General features: G+C 55.9%; 1 protein-coding gene across 13 annotated transcripts in view; it reads right to left on the bottom strand.

Moving 5' to 3' along the window:
- The window catches only part of MYT1 (myelin transcription factor 1), an 82022-nt gene that overhangs the window by 22040 nt on the left and 32594 nt on the right, over positions 1-27388 (bottom strand). For 4 of the 13 annotated variants that reach the window (XR_010578811.2, XM_065523469.1, XM_065523470.1 and 1 more), the window contains exons 5-14: positions 21597-21659; positions 20955-21202; positions 18338-19189; positions 15523-15657; positions 11634-11724; positions 10243-10356; positions 5387-5601; positions 3368-3573; positions 1948-2217; positions 67-221 (exon numbers count right to left, since the gene is read on the bottom strand). Coding sequence is in view for 8 of the 13 variants with exons in the window: in XM_065523469.1 (XP_065379541.1) it covers positions 67-221; positions 1948-2217; positions 3368-3573; positions 5387-5601; positions 10243-10356; positions 11634-11724; positions 15523-15657; positions 18338-19189; positions 20955-21202; positions 21597-21659 (2349 nt within the window). In the remaining 5 variants the exon portion in view is untranslated. Of the gene's footprint in view, positions 1-66; positions 222-1947; positions 2218-3367; positions 3574-5386; positions 5602-10242; positions 10357-11105; positions 11240-11633; positions 11725-15522; positions 15658-18337; positions 19190-20954; positions 21203-21596; positions 21660-27388 lie in introns of those variants that run through there. The other 9 variants (XR_012419694.1, XR_012419693.1, XM_065523471.1 and 6 more) reach the window with 7 other exon arrangements.

Genomic DNA, 27388 nt, shown 5'->3' with positions numbered 1-27388 from the left:
GGGCCTGTTCCTCCCCAGGCCACAGAGGGTCTCCTAGGAGCTGTGCCAGCCAAAGCAGGGACTCACGTGAGCAGCTCCTTCTTTATGTCCTTGGAGAGAAACTTCAGCTTAAAGTTGGTCAGGGTGACTTCCCCCGGATACTTCCGCTCCTCAAAATTCTCTTCCGACACTTCCTGGTCATCTGCTTCAGAAGAAGCAAAAGAATGGGCTGCTGGCTCTGACTGCAAAAGACCAGCAGGGAGACGTTTTAACCGGCTGGCGGGGAGGCCTGGGCGCCCAACCCGGTGGGCGAGGGAGAGGAACCTTCAGGACAGTGCCTGGAGTCTCCTGTCTTCTGGATAAGGGAGGAAGACTTAACTCCCCAGCAAACACAGAAGACAACACGCCCAAGGGGCCGGATCCCTCCCCCACTTCAGCCAGAGCTCCTGGGTTGCCCCAGAAATTAGAAGGCCTGGTGCTGCCCAGTGTGGCGGCTCCTGACACCCTCCCTGGCCTCAGGTGCGTGGGTCTCCTCCACCACGTCACTCCACAGTGTAAACCTCAGGATACTGTCCCTTCAGAGCCAGGGATGGCACTCAACAGACAGTAGGCACTAAATAAGTGTTACTGAAATGCCATGAAGATGAGATGGCACAACGAGGGTAATAATATACAAATTACGATCATTGCAGTGGTCTTGAAACCACCTGGCCCGACACGCCCACCAGTGCGATGCCTTGACCATGGCAGGTACTTGATAAAGGCTTCAAACTGAATGCTGGGTATGGAGGCTCAGTGCTGTGGACACAGGTAAGCAGGGCACAGTCCCTCCCACGGAGGGGCCAGGGGTCCATGAAGGGTCAGAAGGCCAACATTCTGCAGGCTGCTGTAACCAGAGCTCAAATTCCAGTCCTGACAAGCACTCGCATGTGTCCCAGGCAGGTGGCTCAGGCTCCTAGGGCCCAGGTGCCACTCTTTCAAACTTGAGATAACAGCAGTCCTTCACGGGTCTTTGGGGGTCAAATGAGGAAATGCCCTTGAAGCCCACGGCCCAGCATAAGAACAGTCTTCGGACAATCAGACCTTGTTGTGGGTTCCCAGGCTCCTCCTCTATAAAATGCGGCAACCTGAGGGTGGTGTGGGAGCCAGTGAGGAAGTCTGGCTCCCCACTGAGGCCGGATTATGGAGGGGCCTGATCCAGCCCGCACCCTTCATAGGGGCCTAGCCCCACCTCCCTCATTCCTCCTTGAGGGTCTGGCCCTGCTCCTTCCACAGGGACCCCTTCCACCTCCTGAGGGGCTTTAGGGGAGGGGAAGGAGAGGGAGAGAGAGAGGGGCCTGCTAGTCTCACACACGCCGCTGCTGCCACCTGGACCCTGGGCTGCCCTCAGAGCTGGACTTTTCTCTTCAGGACACACACCTCCTCGGGAAAAGCCCAGAATTAGCCTCTGAGGGCTCTTCTTTCACATGTTTTAAGGAATAACTAAAAAGGGAAGGATCCCCTGCTTCCCAGATCACAGTTCTAACAGCCACGCCAGGTTGGTCCTGGTCTCAGGGACCTGGCACCGCCCACCATGGGCGATCCTAAGCCCATGGTGGTGGGAGGCTCAAAACCCAAGAAACCTGAGCTTTTCCCCAGTCAACTCATGGGATCTGAAAGATGCCTTTCTCCTCCCCATGCCTCCAGAGTGCCCACGTTGGTACTGGCCGCCACGCTCCACGGGGGTGACAAGACCACCTCCTTCTTGACAGACAAGGGCACAGCATGGCCCTGCTGCTGAAAATCCCACCCAGAGGGTGGGCCCCTGAGTCCCAGCCGCTCAGAAGATGAAGGACCCTTCACGAAATGGGATGTCTCCCCCTGAGGCTCTGCCAGAACCTGTGAGGAGGAGCTTCCTTGAAAAGCCAACATTACAACAACCTCAGGCGGGGCAAGCAGCCTCCTGACTGCCCAGGCGCCTGCACCCACCTCCTCAGGCTCCTCCTCTCTCAGGCGGCTAGGCTTGGTGTAGTCCAGGGGCCGGTCCCACTCGTCCTGGCGGGAGGCCTGGCTGGACTGGGGAGAGGTCATGGAGCTGCTGGGGGCGCTGGTGCTGCTCTGGCGCTGGGAGGTGTCAGGAGACTTCACGCCGGGGCTGCTGCTGCAGCTGCTGCTGCTGGGGAAAGCCTGTTCTCGCTTGCGGTGTTTGTGCATGCTCAAGTCCAGGGTTCCATTCTCATCTACCTCAATATCCACAGACTGCAATTGCAAAGGGGAAATCTGTTAGCGATTGCAGCCCCTTCCCGTGTGTGCCTTCTGGTACATTTTAATCAAAGGTACAGAGTCCGGAACACTGGTTCCCATAGAAGGAAGCAGAACAACACGGATAGACAGGCAGCGAGAGCGGAAAAATCCAACTGCCATTTCCTGATTTCCCATGAAGGAGGCCCTGCAATTCCTCTTGCCCCCCAACAGCACAAAAACCAGTCCCTCAGGACATGTCATAAACACGGGTAGGACAAGGTCCTCTGAGCAAGGAGAGTGTGTCAGTAACCACAAGACTCTGCGGAAAACACGTGTGAACAGGGCACGTACACTGCCCTGGACTCAGAAGGAGACACCTGGGAATGTGTGTGCACCACCCTCAGGCTCAGAGGGAGACATGTGGGCGCACCGTGTGTGCACAACCTCACAGTCAGAGGGGGAGACACGTGGGAACTTGTGCTCACAGCCCTCGGTCCCCCTTCGCTCAGCCTCACAGTCAGAGGGGGAGACACGTGGGAACTTGTGCTCACAGCCCTCGGTCCCCCTTCGCTCAGCCTCACAGTCAGAGGGGAAGACACGTGGGAACTTGCGCTCACAGCCCTCGGTCCCCCTTCGCTCAGCCTCACAGTCAGAGGGGGAGACACGTGGGAACTTGTGCTTACAGCCCTCGGTCCCCCTTCGCTCAGCCTCACAGTCAGAGGGGGAGACACGTGGGAACTTGTGCTCACAGCCCTCGGCCCGCCTTCGCTCAGCCTCACAGTCAGAGGGGGAGACACGTGGGAACTTGTGCTCACAGCCCTCGGTCCCCCTTCGCTCAGCCTCACAGTCAGAGGGGGAGACACGTGGGAACTTGTGCTCACAGCCCTGGGTCCCCCTTCGCTCAGCCTCACAGTCAGAGGGGGAGACACGTGGGAACTTGTGCTCACAGCCCTCGGTCCCCCTTCACTCAGTACACCAGGTTCTCTTGGTGGACCCATCCAAGCTCTGTGGTCCTTGGGGCCATGGCCAGGAGGGAGAAAAAGTAAAGAATGAGAATTGCCAGCTAGACAGGAGCCATTCCTAGAGACATTTTGTGCGGACGGCAGGTGGGCCTGACTGCAAATTCCACCAACTCACCCCTCCCAAGAAAGGCGGACGCACTGACCTTGCTGGGGAGGTCCTGTGGCTTCGTGCTGAGGTTCTCAGGCATCTCCCAGCAGCGTGTGGAGAGGTTCAGGATGGCAGTGGCAGCCATGTGTGCAGCCTCGGCATCGTGTGAGTAGTCAAAGCCTGCAGAAGAGGATGAAGTGCTCCTCACATAACTACTGGAGGGGCTGTGCCTGGGGGAAGAGGCCTTTGGGAAAGGTTTGGCTGCAAAAAGGGAACAACACCAGGCTGATACACAACTTGAAAAGAGGCAGCAATGCAGACAAGTCAGTGGGGAGGGGGGACTTTGGGAGCGATTCGAGGGCCCAGGGCACAGCTATGTTGACGTGGGCCAGGGGCTTGGCCACCCATCCCAGTCCCATGTCCTCACACACCTCATTCCCACCCACCCTACTCTAGGGGACTGAGGAGACAATCTCGTTTCTGGCTCAGTGAAAATTTGGGCGAAAAGAATAAAAGCCTCCAAGACATTCCAGCAGCCCTGATACTTCAAACAAAAATAACTTGTCTATCAGAAACGGAAGCATTCTGTAAATAGGATGAGTGTGCCGTATCGCCCAAATAGGAAAATTCTGTGACATCATCTCAAAAGGGTGTACCCATATTTAGGCTGACTTGGTGTCCCCAGTAACCATCACTGCCTCAAAAAAGTAACATTACTGCTCAAATGAACATGGCGAATGAAGGCACGGAATGTTATCTTTTCTAGTAATTGTACTGTCGCCGCAAAATCACTCTCATGCACGATGTTCTCAGCAATCACGATGTCACCAGTATATCCAGAAAGGTCTAGATATATTGGAAAGCTGATCGTGTGGTCCCCTCTCCACTGGTACCGTTGCCTTCCCTCATCCAAGCAGGCGTGTGTGCCCGGAGGCAGGAAGTCCTCCACCCTAACGAGCAGGCTCTGCCAAAGTTAGGAGGAGAGGCTCACACCCCACTGGGGCTGCCGAAGTTAGGAGGAGAGGCTCACATCCCACTGGGGCTGCCGGAGTTGGGAGGAGAGGCTCACACCCCACTGGGGCTGCCGGAGTTGGGAGGAGAGGCTCACACCCCACTGGGGCTGCCGGAGTTGGGAGGAGAGGCTCACACCCCACTGGGGCTGCCGGAGTTGGGAGGAGAGGCTCACACCCCACTGGGGCTGCCGGAGTTGGGAGGAGAGGCTCACACCCCACTGGGGCTGCCGGAGTTGGGAGGAGAGGCTCACACCCCACTGGGGCTGCAGCAATCAGTGCTTATATTATTCTCATGTAGGAAACCCGTCACTGTCACGTTTCGGGCTGACAGCATCTGCCACAAAACGCCCCTCCCAGTCTCGTGTGCACCGAATGCTTTTCCATTCCACATGCATTTCGGGGCTAATGAGCTTATTCCACAAACTAGGACGTAAGTGACAAGACAAGACAGAAAGGATTGTTCTGAAAGATTTGTAGGAATGATTTTTGTCAGTACAATTACCCAGAAAATTTGTCACTAATGTCACAAATAACACATTGTATCCAGTAAGACGGTCCCCACCAGGAGACCAATGGCTTCCCGCCAGGGCACTGGGCCCAGCCCCGCAGTCATCTGTCCCCACCCAGCCCACAGCCTGACCCTCCCCAGAGGCAGTGCTGGGAAATGGACGCCCGGCTGCACTGGGATTAAACAGGTAGCATGAGGACAGTGGGGAGAGTGGGGTCTCCCAGGGTGAACCACGTTAGTGGAGTTGCTCTGAAGTCTTTGGACACACACACTCATAACGGATCTGGGTTTTGTTTCACAAATAATTAGGAGACACATAAATGTTAATGGTGAACATGAAGGTGGCAGCAGGAGTGAGATGTAGGCCCCAAGAAAGCCACCACAGTGCCCACTGGGACAGCTAAGACCTGCAGCCTGCATCGTGGTCCCCTCACGAGGGTAGAGAGTCCCTCCCTAGGAGCTCCTTGAGACGGTCCCTCCTCCACTGCCCCTTGAATCCTGCCCTCCCAGGAGCGACACGGAAGAGAAACAACGACAATTCTCCCCAACTTACATTGAAAGGCTTTAGGTGAGGTTTCGCTGGTCTGAATCTTTGGGGCAAGCATGCGTTTGCCAAAAACCTGAGCATCGAAACTTGCGTAGTCAAAGGTGACCTTGGAGAACTTCTCCAGCTCCTTGGCCAAGTTGGCCCTGGGCGTGGTAGGGGCCACGTTGGGCCGGTAGCTCCCATATGGAGGGACCTCGAGCTGCTTCACGAAGCACATAGGCCTGGGGTGCAGTACAGGGATGCACAGCCAGTGAGATGGGACCCGGGGATGCCATGCCGCCCTCCCCAACCCCAATCCACAGCCCAGGCAGGGGCCTCACAGCGTCTGGTGAGGAAGGAGACTCGGGGAGATACTCCCCCTGCATATTCCACCATTAAAGCTGGGCAGTTCCACCTCCCAGGGCCAAGGGCTCCCAGAGCAGGCCCATGAAGAATTGCCTGCAGGAAGGAAGCAATAGGGCCCTCAAATAATCAATGCCTGTCCGGCTGACAGCATCAGCTAGAGGAGGGCCCGAGATTTTCCCCAGAACGTAGGAGAGCAGGTTTCAAACAGCTCAGCTACAACTGGAGTGAGTACCGGGCAGAGGGCAAACAGTAGCATAGCCCAGGACCACAGCAAGACACTCCAAGGCAGAATAAGCCAAAATCCCCAGCAAGGAGGAAGTTGAGGAATCTACAGGAGACACTAGTTGTATCAGGTGCATTCTGAGGAGTGGTCTCAGGGCCAGGCCTGACCCTTCTTCGTCCAGCCAGGGACTCAGCCCTCAGCTGCCCTCTTCTTAAAGCTCTGTTGAGGTGAACCCTCAAGAACTGCTGGAAGCATTAATAACAGACACGGAAAAGCTACTGTGAGCACTCAGTTCACTGCCACTAATGCTCTTGGAAGACTTCAGGATTTTACATGCACAAAAGATGGCATGAAGAAACTGGCATAGAAGGCACAGGAGGCAGGAAGACCGGTGGTAGACGCCGGTGACCACACAGGCACAGAGGGGTTTCTGAACCTGGCAGCTCAGAGAAGAGGAGGTCCCAGCAAGTCTGGACCAAGCAGTGACTTCAGTCTGGAAAATGTGCAATCGGTGGAATTAAGAAGGAGCTGACAATGACAGCCTCTAAGGTGCTGGGTGCTACGAGAACTTAAGTGTGGACTAAGAACAGAGCCCAGCACAGAGGACCGCCAGGCCAGTGCTGCGACTGTGACTAGCTCTGATGGGCCTGGAAGAACTGAACACTACCGGGACCTGGGTGCGTTCTCCTTCTCCAAGAAGGGTGGGAGCCACAGGATGGACCCTGGCCCCAGTGGCAGATAGAAGAGTTACAAGAGTGAGGCCAGGAGGGAAAAAACTAACTTTAAACTTAACATTGGGTCAGGTGTGGTGGCTTATGTCTATAATCCAAGCACTTTGGGAGGCCAAGGCAGGTCTCTTGAAGCCAACAGTAAGAAACCAGCTTAGGCAACGTAGTGAGACCCTCTCTACAAAAAAAATTACACGAAAAAATAGCCAGGCATGGTGGCGCACCTGTACTCCTAGCTACTCAGGAGGCTGAGGTGGGAGGATCACTTGAGACCAGGAGTTTGAGGTTACAGTGAGTTATGATTGAAACCACTGCAGTCCAGCCTGAGCAACAGAGTGAGACTGTCACTAGAAATAATAATAATAATAAAGTTAACATTGGTACCACTGTTGATGGCTTCCTTGGCGAAGGCTTCAGTCAGAATCTGTGCACTTATTGTCCGCAATGCCAACAAAGCTTGGCAAAGCCTGTCCTCACACCCCAAAGTTCGACAACCAGAAATGTGGGCTAGACAGAATCAACAGAGCCTGATGGGAGGCCTCCTGCACCCTAGCCACAGTCTCTAGCGTTCAGTGAGTGTTCACAGGGGCTGAGGGCGGCAGAGTCACTTGAGCCTCATGAGTGCCTTAGTTTGTTGTCCTACTTTTATAAGCAAACAAACTGAGGTCATAGTCCCAGGGAGCGCAGTCTCCGAAGTTGGAACCTGTTTGACACCCCTGCCTGGCCTCACACGGGGGCCAAATCTGTGGTTTGACATTTTATCGGTGATTTAGATCAAAGAGGGAAAGGATTGAATTAGGAACTGACAGGAAGCTGGAGGGAGCAGCAAATAAGATAGAGGAAAAACATCTTCAAACCATTGTGAGAGCCAGCTGGTGGAAAAGCAGCCTGCTAGGACCTACAGGGCTGAAGGTGCCTGTGTGGGGGCTCGCAAGCATGCCCATAGAGCAGGAAGGCGAGTCTCTGTCCTCGGCCCAGAGATCCCCCGTGTGGGAATCGCACCTTCAGAGGAACCCTCTGGAGCAGGCCAGGGAAGGGCCTGGGTATGACACAGCCAAGGTGAGCAGCCAAGATCATCTGGCTGGGACTTTTCCAATTACGTGCCAGGAAGGGCTGGGGTCAGGTGGGCCCCGAAAGGAGGCGGACAGTGGAAGGATGCAGTCATTCACACTCACCCCAGCCGGGGTCTCCTACACTCTTGTTTGGTGAGAAAGATATGGAACAGGGGTCTGAGAGCTGGGGAGGAGGAGCGTGTGAGTTCTAGTTCCTCAGGAAATGGGGGAGCAGTGTGTCTGCAGGTGAAGCCAGGAGCAGTGGAAGTGTCCTCTTCAACAGTGGGTACCACGGTCCAAGGACTCAGCCCCACAGAGGAGAGACTCTGAAGCCAGGCAGGATGGGCAGGGTGGCCTTGGGCAACTCTCTGAGCCTCTGGCCTTATCTGTGGCACTTACTTCTTAGAGCCACATGGAAGGAGGGGACACTAATGGGATGCATTCTGAAAGATCCTTAGTGACGAAAGCCAAATCACACGGACTCACACGCACATGTAAACATACTGGCACATATGCAAACACAAACAGGCGTGTGAACAGGCACACACACGCTCCACACGCTCACACACACCTACTGCAATCTCAGAACCTCAGGGGCCACAAAGCACTCGGGGGAGCAAAGCCTGCACCCACCCCCCCTCCTTGACTTGGGGGTCTATCCCTGGGGTCGGGGAGGGACAGGCAGGATGGCCAAGGGTTAGTGGCTCATGGTGCTTCCTGGACGTCCGTGGTCCTCGGCTGGTGCAGTCTACTCCCTCCAGACAGGACCAGCATCTCCATAAATGAATTCCCAAGGAGCCTCAAGTGGTCACATCAGACGACTCTGAGGAGGCAGAGCACCATGTCCAGGGCAGAGGCAGCTGTGCGGGAGTTTGTGCTTTGGCTGAGGCACTGGCGAACGTGGCAGACATGAGACTCTGTCCTGTGTGGCCCCAAAACTGCCCCACAGTCCTGCTCCTGGGCAACCCGGGGCATGTGCACATTCCTGCACGTGCCGTCACACACACATGCAGTCACACACATGCAGGCACACACATGCACTCACACACGTGCACTCACACCCATGCACTCACACACATACACTCACAAGCACTCACATGTACTCACACATGTGCACTCACACACATGCACTCACACACGTGCACTCACACACACGCACTCACACACATGCACTCACACACATGCACTCACACACGTGCACTCACACACTCGCACTCACACACGTGCACTCACACACATGCACTTGCATGCACTCACACCCACGCACGCACACACGTACACTCACACACATGCACTCACACACGTACACTCACAAGCACACATGCACTTGCACACATGCACTCACAAGCACACCCATGTACTCACACACGTACACTCACACACATGCACTCACACACGTGCACACACATGCACTTGCATGCACTCACACCCGTGCACTCACACGTACTCACAAGCACTCACACATATGCACTCACACATGTGCACTCACACACGTGCACTCACACACGTGCACTCACACACCTACACTCACACGCACTCACACACGTGCATTCACACATGTACACTCACAAGCATTCACACACGTACACTCACACGTGTGCACTCACACGTACACTCACACGTACACTCACGCACACTCACGCACACACATGCGCACTCACACCCATGCACTCACACACGTGCACTCACACACGTACACTCACAAGCACTCACACTCACTCACACACGTGGACTCACACACGTGCACTCACACATGTACACAAGCACTCATGCACTCACACCATTCACTCACACATGTACGCCCGCACACGTGCACTCACACATGTACACTCACACGTGCACGCACATACACTCACACACGCACTCACACACATACACTCACACGCATACGTGTGCACTCACATACATTCCCAAGCACTCACGTGCACTCACACACATGCACTCACACACATGTGCTCACACACGTACACCCACACCTGTGCACTCATGCACTCACACACGTACACTCGCACTCACACACGTGTGCTCACACATGTGCACTCACGTACATTCCCAAGCACTCACACGTGCACGCACACACGCACTCACACATGTACACTCTCAAGCACTCACACACAGGCACTCATGTACACTCACAGACACTGACACACGTGCACTCACACACGTACACTCACAGACGTGCACTCACACACACAAATGCTCACACATGTGCACTCACATGCACTCACACACGTGCACTCACACACGTACTCACAACCACTCACACACGTACACTCACAACCACTCACACACGTGCACTCACAACCACTCACACACGTGCACTCACACACACGCACTCACATGCACTCACACACATGCACTCACACACACGCACTCACATGCACTCACACACATGCACTCACATGCACTCACACGTGCACTCACACATGTGCACACACAGCCTGCAGGAGACTAAGAAGCCCCTGCAGGCATTTAGGAGGCAGCCTCTTCAGTTCTGTGGCTCATCTCACTCACCTGAGGATCCGATCAGAATTGGAGCTGCTCTTGGAAGGATCTCCTGTCTGCGGCTGCTGCTTCTCATGGGATTTGGCTAATTTTTCGGCGGCAGCAATGGGACACCCAGACAAACTAGAGGAAGGAAGAGGAGGGATATCTGAGCCTCCCCCTCCACGCCTGTCCTGTCCTGGGTGACTGCGTGTGTGGGCGTCTCACGGCAAGGTCATTCAGATGGGAGAACTCCAGGTGTGCAAGAAGCCAGAGCCAGGAATAATCCTGTCATTCTGCAGGGCAGGGGTTTTCTCTCTGACTCTGTTCTTGAGCCCTCAAAGTACAAGCTGCCTAGTCAGTTTCTGTTTTGGAACATTCTATGCCAATGACACACAAAGATGAAATATACCCTAAAGGCCTTGAAAGCTCTGGGCGAAGCTGCCCCCCCTGCATGGGTCCGGGTGGCTGGCTTTCCCCTCCCCGCGTCCTCTCCCTTCCCAGCTTCCAGGGCTGGGTCCTGCAGCCATCTCTGGCTCTTGTTCTGTTAGCTGCCCTGGGCAGCCCAGGGCCCCACTTGGACCACAACCTGGGCACTGACCCTGGATGACTCAGGCCCAGGTAAGCCTAAGACACGGAGGCAGTCGCTTCCTCTGTCAGAATTAAGTCAACTGTGAGCGCCAGCGCCAGTCCCGCAGCCAGCCCGGAAGGTGACGTCAGGGGGAATTGGCCTCTCTTCAAATGAAGTGACCTCAAAAGCTCTGGCAGTCCCTTCAGCTGAGCGTATGCTGGGGCAAAGGCATATCCCACCAAGGCCATGGCCACCCATGACACTTTGGGTAAGGCTGGGGGAGTAGACCCCCTTGCCATAGAAGATGCGTCAACAACTATACCTCGAGGGCGGTTGGGAAGCTTCACTTCCACCTGGGCCTCAGAACTGCCACAAAGCAGCCCAGAGTACAGTCCTGGCCTGCCGAGGTTACTGTTCCTGTCCGCCCTTTCCACGCAGGAGCAAGAGCCAGTGTGCAGAGGTTTTCTGACTGTGGGCAGGACACAAGCATTCACCTGGCTCTCCACATGGTCATTGTACCTCTCTTCACAGAGGGTGCATTGCTCGCTCCTCCACAGGCCGCCCCCTGATCTCTTGAGACCCCCAGCTCATAGGGGTCACGGCAGCAACCCCACGAGGTGACTGCACCTCCAGTTGCTGCTCTGCCCAAAGGGCCCTCACAGCCCAGGTGTGCCCTGACCTTATACCCACTCCTGAGGGCAGCAGGCAGGGAGAAGGGCAGCCCACAGGGCCAGAGCCCTGTCCCAGGTCACGGGCCCAAGGCCCAGACTGGGACACACAGGTCTAACCCAGGTGCCCTCCCGCACATGGGCCCCCCCGGCCCCCACCCTGGCCCAGTTCAGTCCAATACCTTCTGTGTGTGTTGCGGTTGCTGTTCACGTGGCCCTGGCCTGTGCAGCCGGGCGTGGGGCACTTCAACACGTTCTCATGCATGGCTAAGACTGTAAGAGAACCGGGAACGGAGGAGCCAAGGCTGTCAGAGAATCTGGGGAGCACCAGCTGAGTGGGGAGCACAGGCTGAGGAGGAGGCAGGAGCCCTGTCCCAAGGCTGCTGCTTGCTGGGCGGTTGGGGGACACAGCAATTTAGGGCAGCAACGCAGGGCAGCTCCAGCCCCCAAGAGCCTGCAGACGTAACCCCCCACCCTCAGCGTGATCAGGGCACACCCCCCCCACCACTGTGGTCCCTCCCTAACCCCCCACCCTCAGTGTGATCAGGGCACGCCCCCCCCACCACTGTGGTCCCTCCCTAACCCCCCACCTCAGTGTGATCAGGGCACGCCCCCCCCACCACTGTGGTCCCTCCCTAACCCCCCACCCTCAGCGTGATCAGGGCACGCCCCCCCCACCACTGTGGTCCCTCCCTAACCCCCCACCTCAGTGTGATCAGGGCACGCCCCCCCCACCACTGTGGTCCCTCCCTAACCCCCCACCTCAGTGTGATCAGGGCACGCCCCCCCCACCACTGTGGTCCCTCCCTAATCCCCCACCCTCAGTGTGATCAGGGCACGCCCCCCCCACCCTCAGTGTGATCAGGGCACGCCCCCCCCACGCTCAGTGTGATCAGGGCACGCCCCCCCCACCACTGTGGTCCCTCCCTAATCCCCCACCCTCAGTGTGATCAGGGCACGCCCCCCCCACCCTCAGTGTGATCAGGGCACGCCCCCCCCACGCTCAGTGTGATCAGGGCACGCCCCCCCCACCCTCAGTGTGATCAAGGCACGCCCCCCCCACCCTCAGTGTGATCAGGGCATGCCCCCCCCACCCTCAGTGTGATCAGGGCATGCCCCCCCCCACCCTCAGTGTGATCAGGGCACGCCCCCCCACCCTCAGTGTGATCAGGGCACACCCCCCCCACCCTCAGTGTGATCAGGGCACACCCCCCCCACCTTCAGTGTGATCAGGGCACACCCCCCACCCTCAGTGTGATCAGGGCACACCCCCCCACCCTCAGTGTGATCAGGGCACACCCCCCCCACCCTCAGTGTGATCAGGGCACACCCCCCACCACCACTGTGGTCCCTCCCTAACCCCCCACCCTCAGTGTGATCAGGGCACACCCCCCCCACCCTCAGTGTGATCAGGGCACACCCCCCCACCTTCAGTGTGATCAGGGCACACCCCCCACCCTCAGTGTGATCAGGGCACACCCCCCCCACCCTCAGTGTGATCAGGGCACACCCCCCACCCTCAGTGTGATCAGGGCACACCCCCCCACCCTCAGTGTGATCAGGGCACACCCCCCCCACCCTCAGTGTGATCAGGGCACACCCCCCACCCTCAGTGTGATCAGGGCACACCCCCCACCCTCAGTGTGATCAGGGCACACCCCCCCCACCCTCAGTGTGATCAGGGCACACACCCCACCTTCAGTGTGATCAGGGCACACCCCCCACCCTCAGTGTGATCAGGGCACACCCCCCCACCTTCAGTGTGATCAGGGCACACCCCCCACCCTCAGTGTGATCAGGGCACACCCCCCCACCTTCAGTGTGATCAGGGCACACCCCCCACCCTCAGTGTGATCAGGGCACACCCCCCCCACCCTCAGTGTGATCAGGGCACACCCCCCCACCTTCAGTGTGATCAGGGCACACCCCCCACCCTCAGTGTGATCAGGGCACACCCCCCCCACCCTCAGTGTGATCAGGGCACACCCCCCACCCTCAGTGTGATCAGGGCACACCCCCCCACCCTCAGTGTGATCAGGGCACACCCCCCCCACCCTCAGTGTGATCAGGGCACACCCCCCACCCTCAGTGTGATCAGGGCACACCCCCCACCCTCAGTGTGATCAGGGCACACCCCCCCCACCCTCAGTGTGATCAGGGCACACCCCCCCACCTTCAGTGTGATCAGGGCACACCCCCCACCCTCAGTGTGATCAGGGCACACCCCCCCACCTTCAGTGTGATCAGGGCACACCCCCCACCCTCAGTGTGATCAGGGCACACCCCCCCCACCCTCAGTGTGATCAGGGCACACCCCCCCACCTTCAGTGTGATCAGGGCACACCCCCCACCCTCAGTGTGATCAGGGCACACCCCCCCCACCCTCAGTGTGATCAGGGCACACCCCCCACCCTCAGTGTGATCAGGGCACACCCCCCCACCCTCAGTGTGATCAGGGCACACACCCCCCACCCTCAGTGTGATCAGGGCACACCCCCCACCCTCAGTGTGATCAGGGCACACCCCCCACCCTCAGTGTGATCAGGGCACACCCCCCCCACCCTCAGTGTGATCAGGGCACACCCCCCCACCTTCAGTGTGATCAGGGCACACCCCCCACCCTCAGTGTGATCAGGGCACACCCCCCCACCTTCAGTGTGATCAGGGCACACCCCCCACCCTCAGTGTGATCAGGGCACACCCCCCCCACCCTCAGTGTGATCAGGGCACACCCCCCCACCTTCAGTGTGATCAGGGCACACCCCCCACCCTCAGTGTGATCAGGGCACACCCCCCCCACCCTCAGTGTGATCAGGGCACACCCCCCACCCTCAGTGTGATCAGGGCACACCCCCCCACCCTCAGTGTGATCAGGGCACACACCCCCCACCCTCAGTGTGATCAGGGCACACCCCCCACCCTCAGTGTGATCAGGGCACACCCCCCACCCTCAGTGTGATCAGGGCACACCCCCCCCACCCTCAGTGTGATCAGGGCACACCCCCCCACCTTCAGTGTGATCAGGGCACACCCCCCACCCTCAGTGTGATCAGGGCACACCCCCCCACCTTCAGTGTGATCAGGGCACACCCCCCACCCTCAGTGTGATCAGGGCACACCCCCCCCACCCTCAGTGTGATCAGGGCACACCCCCCCACCTTCAGTGTGATCAGGGCACACCCCCCACCCTCAGTGTGATCAGGGCACACCCCCCCCACCCTCAGTGTGATCAGGGCACACCCCCCCACCCTCAGTGTGATCAGGGCACACCCCCCACCCTCAGTGTGATCAGGGCACACCCCCCCCACCACTGTGGTCCCTCCCAACCCCCCACCCTCAGTGTGATCAGGGCACACCCTCCCCACCACTGTGGTCCCTCCCAACCCCCCACCCTCAGTGTGATCAGGGCACACCCCCCCACCACTGTGGTCCCTCCCAACCCCCCACCCTCAGTGTGATCAGGGCACACCCCCCCCACCACTGTGGTCCCTCCCAACCCCCCACCCTCAGTGTGATCAGGGCACACCCCCCCACCACTGTGGTCCCTCCCTAACCCCCCACCCTCAGTGTGATCAGGGCACACCCCCCCCACCACTGTGGTCCCTCCCTCCTGCGGCAGAAACCAGACTCAGCTTTAAAACCTCTCATTCTGTGGTTTGCTCCTTTAAATTTAATATTCACAATTACTGCTTCTAGCCTAAAAATTAGAAGAAGTATTTGCTTCCCAAGCCTTCGGAGCACAGAGGTTGCTGCAAGAAGACCTCTCCCTTCCCAGCGTGGCTGGCACTGGCCTGTCCCCTCCCATCGATCTGTGACTGTGGGCTCTGACCCCGACTGGCGTCTCTAGGTAGACAAATGGGCTGGTTGCAGGGCCCCAGCCTCAAAGGGCTCAAGTTTGGGCCAAGGCCGTTTGTGGGGGGAGGCGGGGAGATGTAAGGATGAGCATCTGGACAAACCAAAGGGGCAGGTTATGGCCCTGGGCAGGCCACGCCTCCCCATAGACACCACCCAAACACCACAGAGGCAGCCTGAGCTTCGGAGTTAGGGCTAACGCTGCACAGAGCTACTCACTCTCTGGGGGGATCCTATCCTTGTGGGGACAGCCAGAAAGGCTGCGGTGGTGAGGGTACAACCCGGTAACGTGGCCAGTGCCATCACAGCCTGGTGTTGGACACTTGATCTCACGCTTCTCAGCTCTTGAAGGATCTAAAACACACAAGTCACATCAGTTAGAGCCTGGAAGCTGGGTGGTGAGCAGAGAGGGGGCAGGGGTAGCTCAGGACCCCTCTCTCTGGCTGTCCAGAGAGAAGAGAGGCAAGACTGCCCATGAGCTCGGACAGGGACTGGGGCTGGACAGTCAGGTGACCCTGAAGAAACCAGCCCACACTGGCTACCTGTGTGCAAAAGCCCTGATACTGCCCTGACCATCCCAAATAGCGGTTTGTGCAGCGTTTTACGGAGAACCACCCAGACGGCAGCTGGAGTCCTCTTTCCTCTCTCCTCTGACAGTGCGGAGGCCTCATGGGTCAGGCTTCTGCCCAGAGAGGTCAAGGCGTTTGGCAACATTCCTGCCAGGAGATGTCCTTGGAATTTGACAAAACGAGGAGGACGAAGGAGCTAAGAAACTTATCCAAGGCTGCATGACTAACATACGTCTGGGCGGAAATTTAAACCCACATCTGTTATTGACCTCATCTAGACTCTGCAGGACCAGGCTGGCCACTACAGAGTGCAGGGACCAGCAGGAGCACAGAGGACCCTCAGAACAGAGCTGACGTCTCAGTGAAACACCTTTGGACGAGCTGCCCCTTTGGGAGGGTGCAGAGGTCACAGAGCCAAACGCAGAACTCCCACTCCAGAGGGGGAGGCCCCGACGGTGGGCTCCAAAGGGAAGGAGCTTTTGCTCTGCTGCCCCCAGCTCAAAGGAGCAGGAAGTCAGACTTCCACCCATGTGGACAGGCAGCGGGGTCCTGAGGGGCTTCCAAACCGGTGCCCAACACCTGCCTCCTGGGCTTGCCGCCCCGTCCCACAGCCTCCATTCAGAATTCTCGCCGCATCTGGGTCCCCACACAAGTCCCTTAGAAGCAGTCCCAGTCTCGTCTCTATCCTACTGCACGTTCACATTGCACAGACACTCACAGCCCAGCCCGGCACTGCCTGGTGTTCTCAGCTTGGCCACCTGTGTCACCCGGGGCTGTGTCCCTTTGGGTCCATGCACTGAAAATCTATTCCTGAAGGCAGGACACCTTGCCTCTGGGTCCCCCTGTGTCTGTCCCACAGGTCTGAGACCCTTGAAAACCTGGGCCTGGGGCTGTCACTTGGTGTCTCTGTTCCTCATACATGTCCCACCCAATTCTGCGCTGATCTGTGTGGCCCAAGCACACCACACCCAGGCTAGTAACCACACCAGGCCCTTAACACCTGTCCCTAAGTCTCACCTTTAGCCTGTGTCTCTTTGTGCCCATGGCCCCACAAGGCTGGAGCATGACGGTGCTGACTTAAATCTGGGTCCCCAAAGAGCTGTCCCGCCATCTGGGTTGCCCTAAAGGGTGTCCCCTCAAAGCCTGGGGTCCATCTCACCCTGAAACCATGTCCCACCTGTGTCCCTTAGTATCTTTTCCCTGGGCTTGTCTCATAAGCCTGGGTGTTCCCAGAAAATATGTCTCTCATGTCTCCACTGACCTGCCTATCATGCCCCTTGAATTATGTCTTGCTCAGGTCTGTCTCTCCCATGAGCCAAGTGCGTCTTCCCAGGGTTGGCCTTGAGTCTGTGTCTCCTGCATTTTTGGTTCCTGGCTCCAGCACCTGAGTCACCTCCCATCCCAGTTCTCTCTCCGTATCTGCCCCTCCCTGGTCTCAGCTAACCCTTCCTGGGGGCACTCATTGGAAGAGTGCCAAGAACTCCCACTGCGCCCGTCCACCTGGAGAAGAGATGCAGGACTAGACGTGCGGAAAAAATAGGCTGAGGTCCGGGCAGGTCCCTAGTCTTAGGAGAAGAGAGGCCAAGTGCCCAGGTGCAGAAGGTTCTCTGCACCAGGCCAGGTAAGCCAAAGCTGACCTGTCCAAGGCCTGGCCTCCCTGGCATGGCTCGCTGAGGGAGCAGCCCCTGGCCAGCCCTGCTCCCCAGGCCCCTGTCCCAAGGAGGAATCCGAGATGGGCAGTCAGCAGAGCAGAGCCAGCCTGCTGTCCAGACCCCGACACCCCAGTAACAGTGAAGGCCGCAACCGTTCACTCAGGATTCATCCTCAGACCTCAGCACTCCAGGCTCCCAGCTGCTCCCCAACCATGTCAGCCCAGTCCCAAGCCCCTCCAAGCAGCCCTCCTTGTCTGTCCTCACCTCAACATCAGCCACTCAGTGCAGTCAGGGGATGCCTCCCCTATACCCTGCACACTTTAGAGCCAAATCCAGAGCAGATGCAGAGCCAGCGGCAGGCTGCTTCCTCTGAGGAGAAGGGCACCCCTCACCTCTGCCTGCTGGGCTCCACCCCACGAGAGGATCAGGATGGCCCAGCATGGCCGTAGGAAACAGCGGGTTCTGTCATAGCACAATCCCTGCCACAAGTGTGAGTTGGGGTGGAAGGGACAGGACAGTCCCCACCCTCTCCGGATCCCAGATGCTGCTGTGACCAGTCACTGTGGGTGGGTCACTGTCCCTCCCACCTCCTCTCTCCCACCTGGTTCTTTCTCACACGTCTCCGCTCTATGATTGCTCTGTAAAGCAGTGTGGGAACCCATTTGCTCGGTATCTGACCACATGTGTCTGTCCTTTTGTCTGCTTTTCTGCCATCTCCCAGCCTCCTGTCCTAGAAGGGCTCTCAGCCTGCATTTGCACACTGGGGCAGGGGTGAAAGGATGTCTGCAGGGCCAGGCCACCCCTGACCCCTACCTTTACTGTAGTAGCTCTTCCGAACAGTGTCCAGGGCCTTTGCTGCCTTCCCCGGCTCTCCCAGGCCCAGCTGGCTCTGCTCGGCAGGCGGGCAGCCCGGCTCACAGACCGTGCGCACCTGTTCAGCCTTCAGGGCAATGGCCTGCTCCAGGAGGCCCAGGTTTCCCCGGGTCATCATGTCATGCATCTCCGACTCGTCAGTGACTGTTGACTTCTGGGAGTGGGTGTCCTCGTCCTTGTCATCATCCGAGCGGACCTCCACAATCACAGAGTACTCAGGCTTGGGACTGGGTGGTTCTGGGCCCTGGAGCTCAGGTGCCTTCTGGGCAGAGGTGTGAGAGGTGTCCTCCTGAAAGATCACATCAGGAGCTGCCTCTTCCTCCTCCTCCTCCTCCTCCTCCTCCTCGTCCTCTTCCTCCTCCTCTTCCTCGTCCTCTTCCTCTTCCTCTTCTTCATCCTCTTCCTCCTCCTCTTCCTCCTCCTCCTCCTCCTCCTCCTCATCCTCTTCTTCGTGACTCAGGATGCCTTTCTGCTTGCTGGACTCCTCACTGGCTGCATCCTCCAGGGACTGGGGACACAGGTCCTGGCAGCGTTCGGTGGTGACTTCTACGACCTCCTCGGCATCCTCTGGCTGGATGAAGAGGCCCTTTTCACCCTCCTCGCTGGCGGCTCCCTCTGTGGCCTCCTGAAGCAGGTGCACAACGCCAGGGCCTGGCTTGGCCGCCAGAGTCTCTTCAGCAATTTGACCCAAGTTCAGGAGCGAAGTGGCGATGATTCCCTGGTAACTGCTATAGCTGCCCTTGGAGGAGCCAGGGGGGTTGGATCCAAAATGGGACTTGATGGGGCTCCTTCCTGCACAAAATCAAAATCAACGTGGGGGCCAGAGAGCATGTGGGAAGACTCCAGGTCTCCAGTCCCCAACACACCCACCACCCCTCCACCTGACCTACCACTCACTCTTTACACGGGAGCCAAGCAGAAACACGAAACTCCCGAAGTGGGGATTTGGTATGGACTTTCTGTCAACGCTTCTGCCTGAATCCAGAAATCATGGTGAACATATTTCAGGAGGCAGGTCATGGGCCACTGATGTATTTTCTAAACTAAGAATTACTTGGATAGTTTTCCTTAATGTTCCTCTCTCATCACGTTTACTTTCCGAATCAGATCAACCTGCACTGTATACAATGGAGCTTAAGCAGCAAGTCAGATTTTAAAAAATAATAATTGTTTCATAATTGAAAAGCAGTAAATAAGAATGGGCGTGGTGGCTCACGCCTGTAATCCCAGCACCTGGGGAGGCCGAGGCAGGCGGATCACCTGAGGTCAGGAGTTCAAGACCAGCCTGGCCAAAATGGCGAAACCTTGTCTCTACTAAAAATACAAAAATGAGCTGGGCGTGGTGGTGCCACGCCTGTAGTCCCAGCTATTCCTTGAACCCGGGAGGAGGAGATTGCAGTAAATCAAGATTGTGCCCCTGCACTCCAGCCTGGGCAACAGAGTGAGACTCTCTTGAAACAGAAACAAAACCAAACTAAGATATGGTAGGTGCTCACCACGGGCAGGTCCCATAGGGTTGTCAGCAAGGACGCCTGGGCCAGCACGTCCCACAGTGGTAGGAACAGGCCCTGCCATCCACCCACTTCGGAGGGGAAAGTCCAAGCCCAGGATGATGCCTCAACTCCAGATGCCCTTCTTGATAAGAAAGCAGGAAAATCTGTGTCTCTTCTCCCTGCGATCTAGGACTATGTTGATTCCTCGGGGCAGCGCACTCACTCCAGAGTCCCCCTAGGGAGCTGGGGTTGAGGACCCTCTCTGGCTTTGCTTCTAAAATCCATCTCAGACCCTTCCCCATTGCAGAAGCTTGGGGAGTGTTGGGTGGGTGGTGGGGATGGCAGGGGGAGCGGACCTTGGGCCTCATCTGACCCCAGTTCTCTACAGATCTGCCAGGGCTCTCAGGGGTACAGACCCCTCCCTCTGGAACCCAGGGGCCAAAGCACCTGCTTCACCCACTTCCGCCAAGGGCTCGGTGCCCCAACACGGCAGTCCTGGTAGACCCCCCAAGGAAATGGGGGACTCATCTGCTTTCCTCCTTCCCGTCTTGGCTTCCCCGGGCACCCCATTTTCAGAGGCCCCACCTGGTCCTCAATCACCTGAACTCAACCTGAGGTGTTTCCTCCGCATCCGCCTGTGAGTGCCTCAGGGGAAAGCAGACCTCTCACCCATGCCCCCAGGCAGGTCTCCCAGAGGGCCAGTCTAAGACCCTCCCTTCCCCACATACAGACGGAGACACAGCCTTGTCTGTCTCTCATATACATGCAGACACCTGCCGAAACATGCTACAACTGCACACACACACACGCACCAGCCGCGTGTCTGTGTCTGCCCTGCCTCCCTCCCACACACACAGTGTTCACACACAAACACACCACAGGCCCCATAAACGCCATGGGCAGACCTCTCTCCCAGGAAGCCCAGCACATGTTGGGACAAGACATGCCTTGTTCTCAGGAAGAGCTTTCTCTCGCTCAGAGTGAGCCCTCCCCGCTCACAGGCTGCAATTCTCCAGGGCCACACTAAGCACCCTTTATTCGGGGAAGAAAGAGCGACAAAGCACCTTCAGCTGGCTCGGGGCAATGAATCTCCTCCTGTCCTGCCGTCTCAGCCTCGGCCCCCTCCAGAGTTCCTTCCGATTCATCCGAGACAGAGGCGTCCTTCACCTCGGGGTCCTCACTGCCGTCGCTGTCCACACCATAGCCCTCGTCCAGAGCCAGCTTCAGGGGGTGCGACTTCCTCTTGGACACCAGGTGCTCAGCCTCAGCGCCCTCCAGCTTCCTCTTCTTGGCCAGGGGGCAGCTCTGTAAACTGGGAAGGAGGAGTAGGCAGTGGAGAGGGCCAGGCTAGGGCCACGAGAGGCCTCAGCCACCCCATGCGCCCCTCCCGAGGGTCCTCCCTCCCTCCCTCCCCCACAGACTCATCCAGTTCTTGCAGGGGACCCAGACAAGAAAACCACAGTGCAGCGCTGGGAAGTCAGATGGTCTGTCTTTCCCCACAGGGCGTGCCCATGGCCACACGGGCCTCCAGGCTAGAGTGGGAGGTCGCTGCCTCGCAGAAGGGTCAGCAGCCTGGCCTCAGGAGCCGTGGAAAAAGATGGAAAGTTCTCCATCTGCAAAAGGGCCTAGAACAGAGTTGGGCGGGCGGTGGGGGGCCTCCAAATCTGCTTCCCAGGAAGCTCTGTGAGATCCAAGCGTCCTCTTACCTTCGGTGCCTGGAGTACTTGCCCCGGACGTGTCCTGAGCCAGTGCATCCCGGGGTGGGGCAGCTGAGGGGAAAGAAAAAGGCGAGGTCACATCAGGCGATGGGTTCAGATCTCAGGGCCCATCGCAGACCTTCACCCTGGGGAGCAGACTCTCTCCAAACGATTCATCTCAGAACGGCTGCTTGCAGTTTGCTGAAAATTAATAACTCACCCCATTCAAATAAATGAATGGCTCGTTACAGTTTTACAAGTGTTCCATTAAAGACTGTTTATACGTAAGAGCAAGACTTCCAACACCAGAGTCTCCCAGACCGCTCCCTACGGCAGGCATTCCACCAGCTGCCACCCGGTTTCCAGGAGCTTGGACACAAGATACTCTGAGGTGCCCTGAACACAGTACCCCTCTCTAAAGAGGGCCCAAGTCCAAAGCACAGAAGTTGGCATTCGCTGTGTCCATCACTAATGCTATAAGACCTATGGCCATCGGCGGCAACAGTCTCTGCATTCCCTGCCAGCTGTGACCTTCGTGCCCCAGCAAACTGAGCCAGGTCTGACAGGCAGAAAGGAATCTGTGGCCCAAGCCAAAGGCAGTGGTGAAGATTCCACCAGTGCCTGTAGCTGGTGTGAGTCCCAGCTTCCACGCAGGGAAAAGAAGCCAGGAGGGCCAATGAACCAGGAGCTGACAGGGTCTGCCTTAGTGGAGGACTCGGGCTAAGAAGGGTAGTTTGGGGAGGGGGTGATACTGACCCTCCTGCATCTCTCATCCCAGGGTTGGCAAGCACAAGGCAGGACACCCAGGAGTTCCTCTTCCTTAACCATCATCTGTCTCCCGATATAACCAAACCAGCAGGAAGCTCTGGAAACTTCTGAGCATGAGTACTGACTGTGCCAACCACCGTGGCAGCAGGACCACAGCTCCCACAGCAGCCTCGGGGCCAAAGGGGCCGGTGTGGAGTGTGAGGCCAGAGTTCACCACATATCAGGCTCTTGCGGGCTGTCGGATGCATCCACGGCTCAAGGACTACAAGGAGCAGCCATTGTAAGACCCAGATGCCTGCGCCAAGTTGCCTAAGGCAAGTGGGAGGGGCAGGCCTGCGCTCCTTGCGGGAAGACAGAGGCTTTCCTGGCCAAGATGGGAAGACCTTGTTTTGTTTTGTTTTTGTTATTTTATATATATATATATATATATGTATATATATTTTATACTTTAAGTTCTAGGGTACAAGTGCACAACGTGCAGGTTTGTTACATATGTATACATGTGCCATGTTGGTGTGCCGCACCCATCAACTCGTCAGCATCCATCAACTCGTCCTTTACATCAGTTATAACTCCCAATGCCATCCCTCCCCCCACTCCCCATAATATGCCCCAGTGTATGATGTTCCCCTTCCCATGTCCAGGTGATCTCATTGTTCAGTTCCCACCTATGAGTGAGAACATGTGGTGTTTGGTTTTCTGTTCTTGTGATAGTTTGCTAAGAATGATGGTTTCCAGCTGCACCCATGTCCCTAGAAAGGACACGAACTCATCCTTTTTTATGGCTGCATAGTATTCCATGGTGTATATGTGCCACATTTTCTTAATCCAATCTGTCACTGATGGACATTTGGGTTGATTACAAGTCTTTGCTATTGTGAATAGTGCCACAATAAACATACGTGTGCATGTGTCTTTATAGCATGATTTATAATCCTTTGGGTATATACCCAGTAATGGGATGGCTGGGTCATATGGTATTTCTAGTTCCAGATCCTTGAGGAATCACCACACTGTTTTCCACAATGGTTGAACTAGTTTACAATCCCACCAACAGTGTAAAAGTGTTCCTATTTCTCCACATCCTCTCCAGCACCTGTTGTTTCCTGACTTTTTAATGATTGCCATTCTAACTGGTGTGAGATGGTATCTCATTGTGGTTTTGATTTGCATTTCTCTGATGGCCAGTGATGATGAGCATTTTTTCATGTTTCTGTTGGCTGTATGCATGTCTTCTTTTGAGAAATGTCTGTTCATATCCTTTGCCCACTTTTTGATGGGGTTGTTTGTTTTTTTCTTGTAAATTTGATTGAGTTCTTTATAGGTTCTGGATATTAGCCTTTTGTCAGATGAGTAGATTGCAAAAATTTTCTCCCATTCTGTAGGTTGCCTGTTCACTCTGATGGTAGTTTCTTTTTTTTTTTTTTATTTTTTTATTTTTTTTTATTTTTTGAGACAGAGTCTCGCTCTGTAGCCCAGGCTGGAGTGCAGTGGCCGGATCTCAGCTCACTGCAAGCTCCGCCTCCCGGGTTCACGCCATTCTCCTGCCTCAGCCTCCCGAGTAGCTGGGATTACAGGCGCCCGCCACCTCGCCCGGCTAGTTTTTTGTATTTTTTAGTAGAGACGGGGTTTCACCGTGTTATCCAGGACGGTCTCGATCTCCTGACCTCGTGATCCGCCCGTCTCGGCCTCCCTAAGTGCTGGGATTACAGGCTTGAGCCACCGCGCCCGGCCCTTTTGCTGTGCAGAAGCTCTTTAGTTTAATTAGATCCCATTTGTCAATTTTGGCTTTTGTTGCCGTTGCTTTTGGTGTTTTAAACATGAAGTCGGCTGGGCGCGGTGGCTCAAGCCTGTAATCCCAGCACTTTGGGAGGCCGAGACGGGTGGATCACGAGGTCAGGAGATCGAGACCATCCTGGCTAACCCGGTGAAACCCCGTCTCTACTAAAAAATACAAAAAAAACTAGCCGGGCGAGGTGGCGGGCGTCTGTAGTCCCAGCTACTCGGGAGGCTGAGGCAGGAGAATGGCGTAAACCCGGGAGGCGGAGCTTGCAGTGAGCTGAGATCCGGCCACTGCACTCCAGCTCAGGTGACACAGCGAGACTCCGTCTCAAAAAAAAAAAAAAAAAAAAAAAAAAAACATGAAGTCCTTGCCCATGCCTATGTCCTGAATGGTATTATCTAGGTTTTCTTCTAGGGTTTTTATGGTATTAGGTCTAATATTTAAGTCTCTAATCCATCTTGAATTAATTTTTGCATAAGGAGTAAGGAAAGGATCCAGTTTCAGCTTTCTGCTTATGGCTAGCCAATTTTCCCAGCACTATTTATTAAATAGGGAATCCTTTCCCCATTTCTTGTTTTTGTCAGGTTTGTCAAAGATCAGATGGCTGTAGATGTGTGGTATTATTTCTGAGGGCTCTGTTCTGTTCCATTGGTCTATATCTCTGTTTTGGTACCAGTACCATGCTGTTTTGGTTACTGTAGCCTTGTAGTATAGTTTGAAGTCAGGTAGCGTGATGCCTCCAGTTTTGTTCTTTTGGCTTACGATTGTCTTGGCAATACGGGCTCTTTTTTGGTTCCATATGAACTTTAAAGCAGTTGTTTCCAATTCTGTGAAGAAAGCACTTGGTAATTTGATGGGGATGGCATTGAATCTATAAATTACCTTGGGCAGTATGGCCATTTTCACAATATTAATTCTTCCTATCCATGAGCATGGTATGTTCTTCCATTTGTTTGTGTCCTCTTTTATTTCACTGAGCAATGGTTTGTAGTTCTCCTCGAAGAGGTCCTTACATCCCTTGTAAGTTAGATTCCTAGGTATTTTATTCTCTTTGAAGCAATTGTGAATGGAAGTTCATTCATAATTTGGCTCTCTGTTTGTCTGTTACTGGTGTATAAGATTGCTTGTGATTTTTGCACATTGATTTTGTATCCTGAGACTTTGCTGAAGTTGCTCATCAGCTTAAGGAGATTTTGGGCTGAGATGATGGGGTTTTCTAAGTATATAATCATATCCTCTGCAAACAGGGACAATTTGACTTCTTCTTCTCCTACCTGAATACTGTTTATTTCTTTCTCTTGCCTGATTGCCCTGGCCAGAACTTCCAACACTATGTTGAATAGGAGTGGTGAGAGAGGGCATCCCTGTCTTTTGCCAGTTTTCAAAGGGAATGCTCCCAGTTTTGGCCCATTCAGTATGATATTGGCTGTGGGTTTGTCATAAATAGCTCTCGTTATTTTGAGATACGTTCCATCAATACCGAATTTATTGAGAGTTTTTAGCATGAAGGGCTGTTGAATTTTGTCAAAGGCCTTTTCTGCATCTATTGAGATAATCATGTGGTTTTTGTCTTTGGTTCTGTTTACATGCTGGATTACGTTTATTGATTTGTGTATATCGAACCAGCCTTGCATCCCAGGGATGAAGCCCACTTGATCATGGTGGATAAGCTTTTTGATGTGCTGCTGGATTCGGTTTGCCAGTATTTTATTGAGGATTTTTGCATCAGAAGACCTTGTTTTTAACAGGATTGACATTGTGAGTCTGAGCTCTTTCCAAAACGCAAGCACATCTTCCAGAGCCTGTGAAGGGAGGAAGGAAAGGGCTGACACCCCCACACCTGGGACCCAGAGAAAAGAACACCATCCCCAGCCTCTATATAGACACCGCTGATCGTTTCTAATTCGACTGACCACAGGCCTGACTGCAGACAACTGTGGGGCCCAATGGCCTTGCAGGCCACCCTCCCCGACCACCTCAGGGAGAACTGTCAGTAGAATCCAGACCTCACCCTATCACCCAACTCAACAGCAGCCATGGGGTGGGGGAGTGCTCATGGGACGTTCTCCGCAGCCTTCCAGGGTGGTGCTTTCAGTGTGTTAAAAAGAAGACAGAAAGGGAGGGAAGGAAGGAGGGAGGAGGGAAGAAGGAACCCAGGCGGGAAAGGAGGGGAAGAGGGAGGAAGAGGGAGAGAGGGAGGGCACGCCACACTTACTGCGGGTTCCCTTTCCAAACTGAGGGAGTTGCTGCTGCTGCCACCCACCTCTCCCTGCCTCTAGTCTCTTCTAAAATCCAGGCCCACACTTGCTTTCACTCTTCGGAGAACTAGCTTCGAGACTTTTCACAAAAAGCTCCTTGTTACTGGGGACTCGAAGCTAAGGTCCCAGTCAGTCGATGAAATCACTGAGTTAATCAGGTAATTAGGTGACAGCCTCTGTGGGGACCGAACTGCCCCGAACACATCACCCTCAGCTCCGAAGAGTCCCAGTCCCCAGAAAGGTGGGCTGTGAGCCAAGTGCGTGGAGCCGACAAGGCCACTCCGGGGCAGGAAGCTGGAAGCCCCTTAGATGCCTGTTCCCCACCCCACAGCCGAGGGGACAAGAGACCCAGCCAGGGCCTCCAAGGGTGCCATGCCAGCAGATGCCAGCCCTGCAGTTCACCTGCAAGCACACCCAGCTCTTACTTACTGATGCCCTCTGGGTGCTCAGGGCCAGAGCTGTAGGGAGAGGAAGACGGCCAGGGCGCCAGGACTCCTGAGCCTCTTTTCTCTGGGAGGAGGGAATTCCCCAGCCTTGACTCCTCAGCTCTGACTAGGGCTGGTGTCAGAGATGCGAGGAAAGGACGCACGTGAGGCTGGGAAGAGGGTGTGGCTCACAGTCACCCCTCGGCTGGCATCCTGCATGAGAGCGCTGAGGGACCGAAACTTGAAAAGTAGGCCTCAAAGAAGACAAGTCGGGAGAGGAGCCGAATCCCAGCCTGGAGCCCCGTGCTTCAGCTACAGCCTTTGAAGACACTGCCTTCCCTGCCTTCCCTCCCTCTCCTGGGGCAGGTAGAAGATCCCCCACTCCCTCCTGTCATCTGGGTGGGAGTTGGCCAGTGGCTCAAGGAGCAAGGCTCCAGAAGAGGACGGGTGAGCTACAGATGCGTTCTCTCTCTGAACGTGGAGATGGTCCTGAACTCGGGGTTGTTGGCGACTTGCTGTCTCAAAGATGCTAACCCCAACCCTAACCTTCCCTAGTCTTCGCCTCCA

This window comes from Macaca fascicularis, chromosome 10 (assembly GCF_037993035.2).
Source record: "Macaca fascicularis isolate 582-1 chromosome 10, T2T-MFA8v1.1".
NCBI lineage: Eukaryota > Metazoa > Chordata > Mammalia > Primates > Cercopithecidae > Macaca > Macaca fascicularis.
The sequence above is the reverse complement of the archived record's forward strand: the minus strand, read 5'-3'. Positions and strand labels throughout refer to the sequence as shown.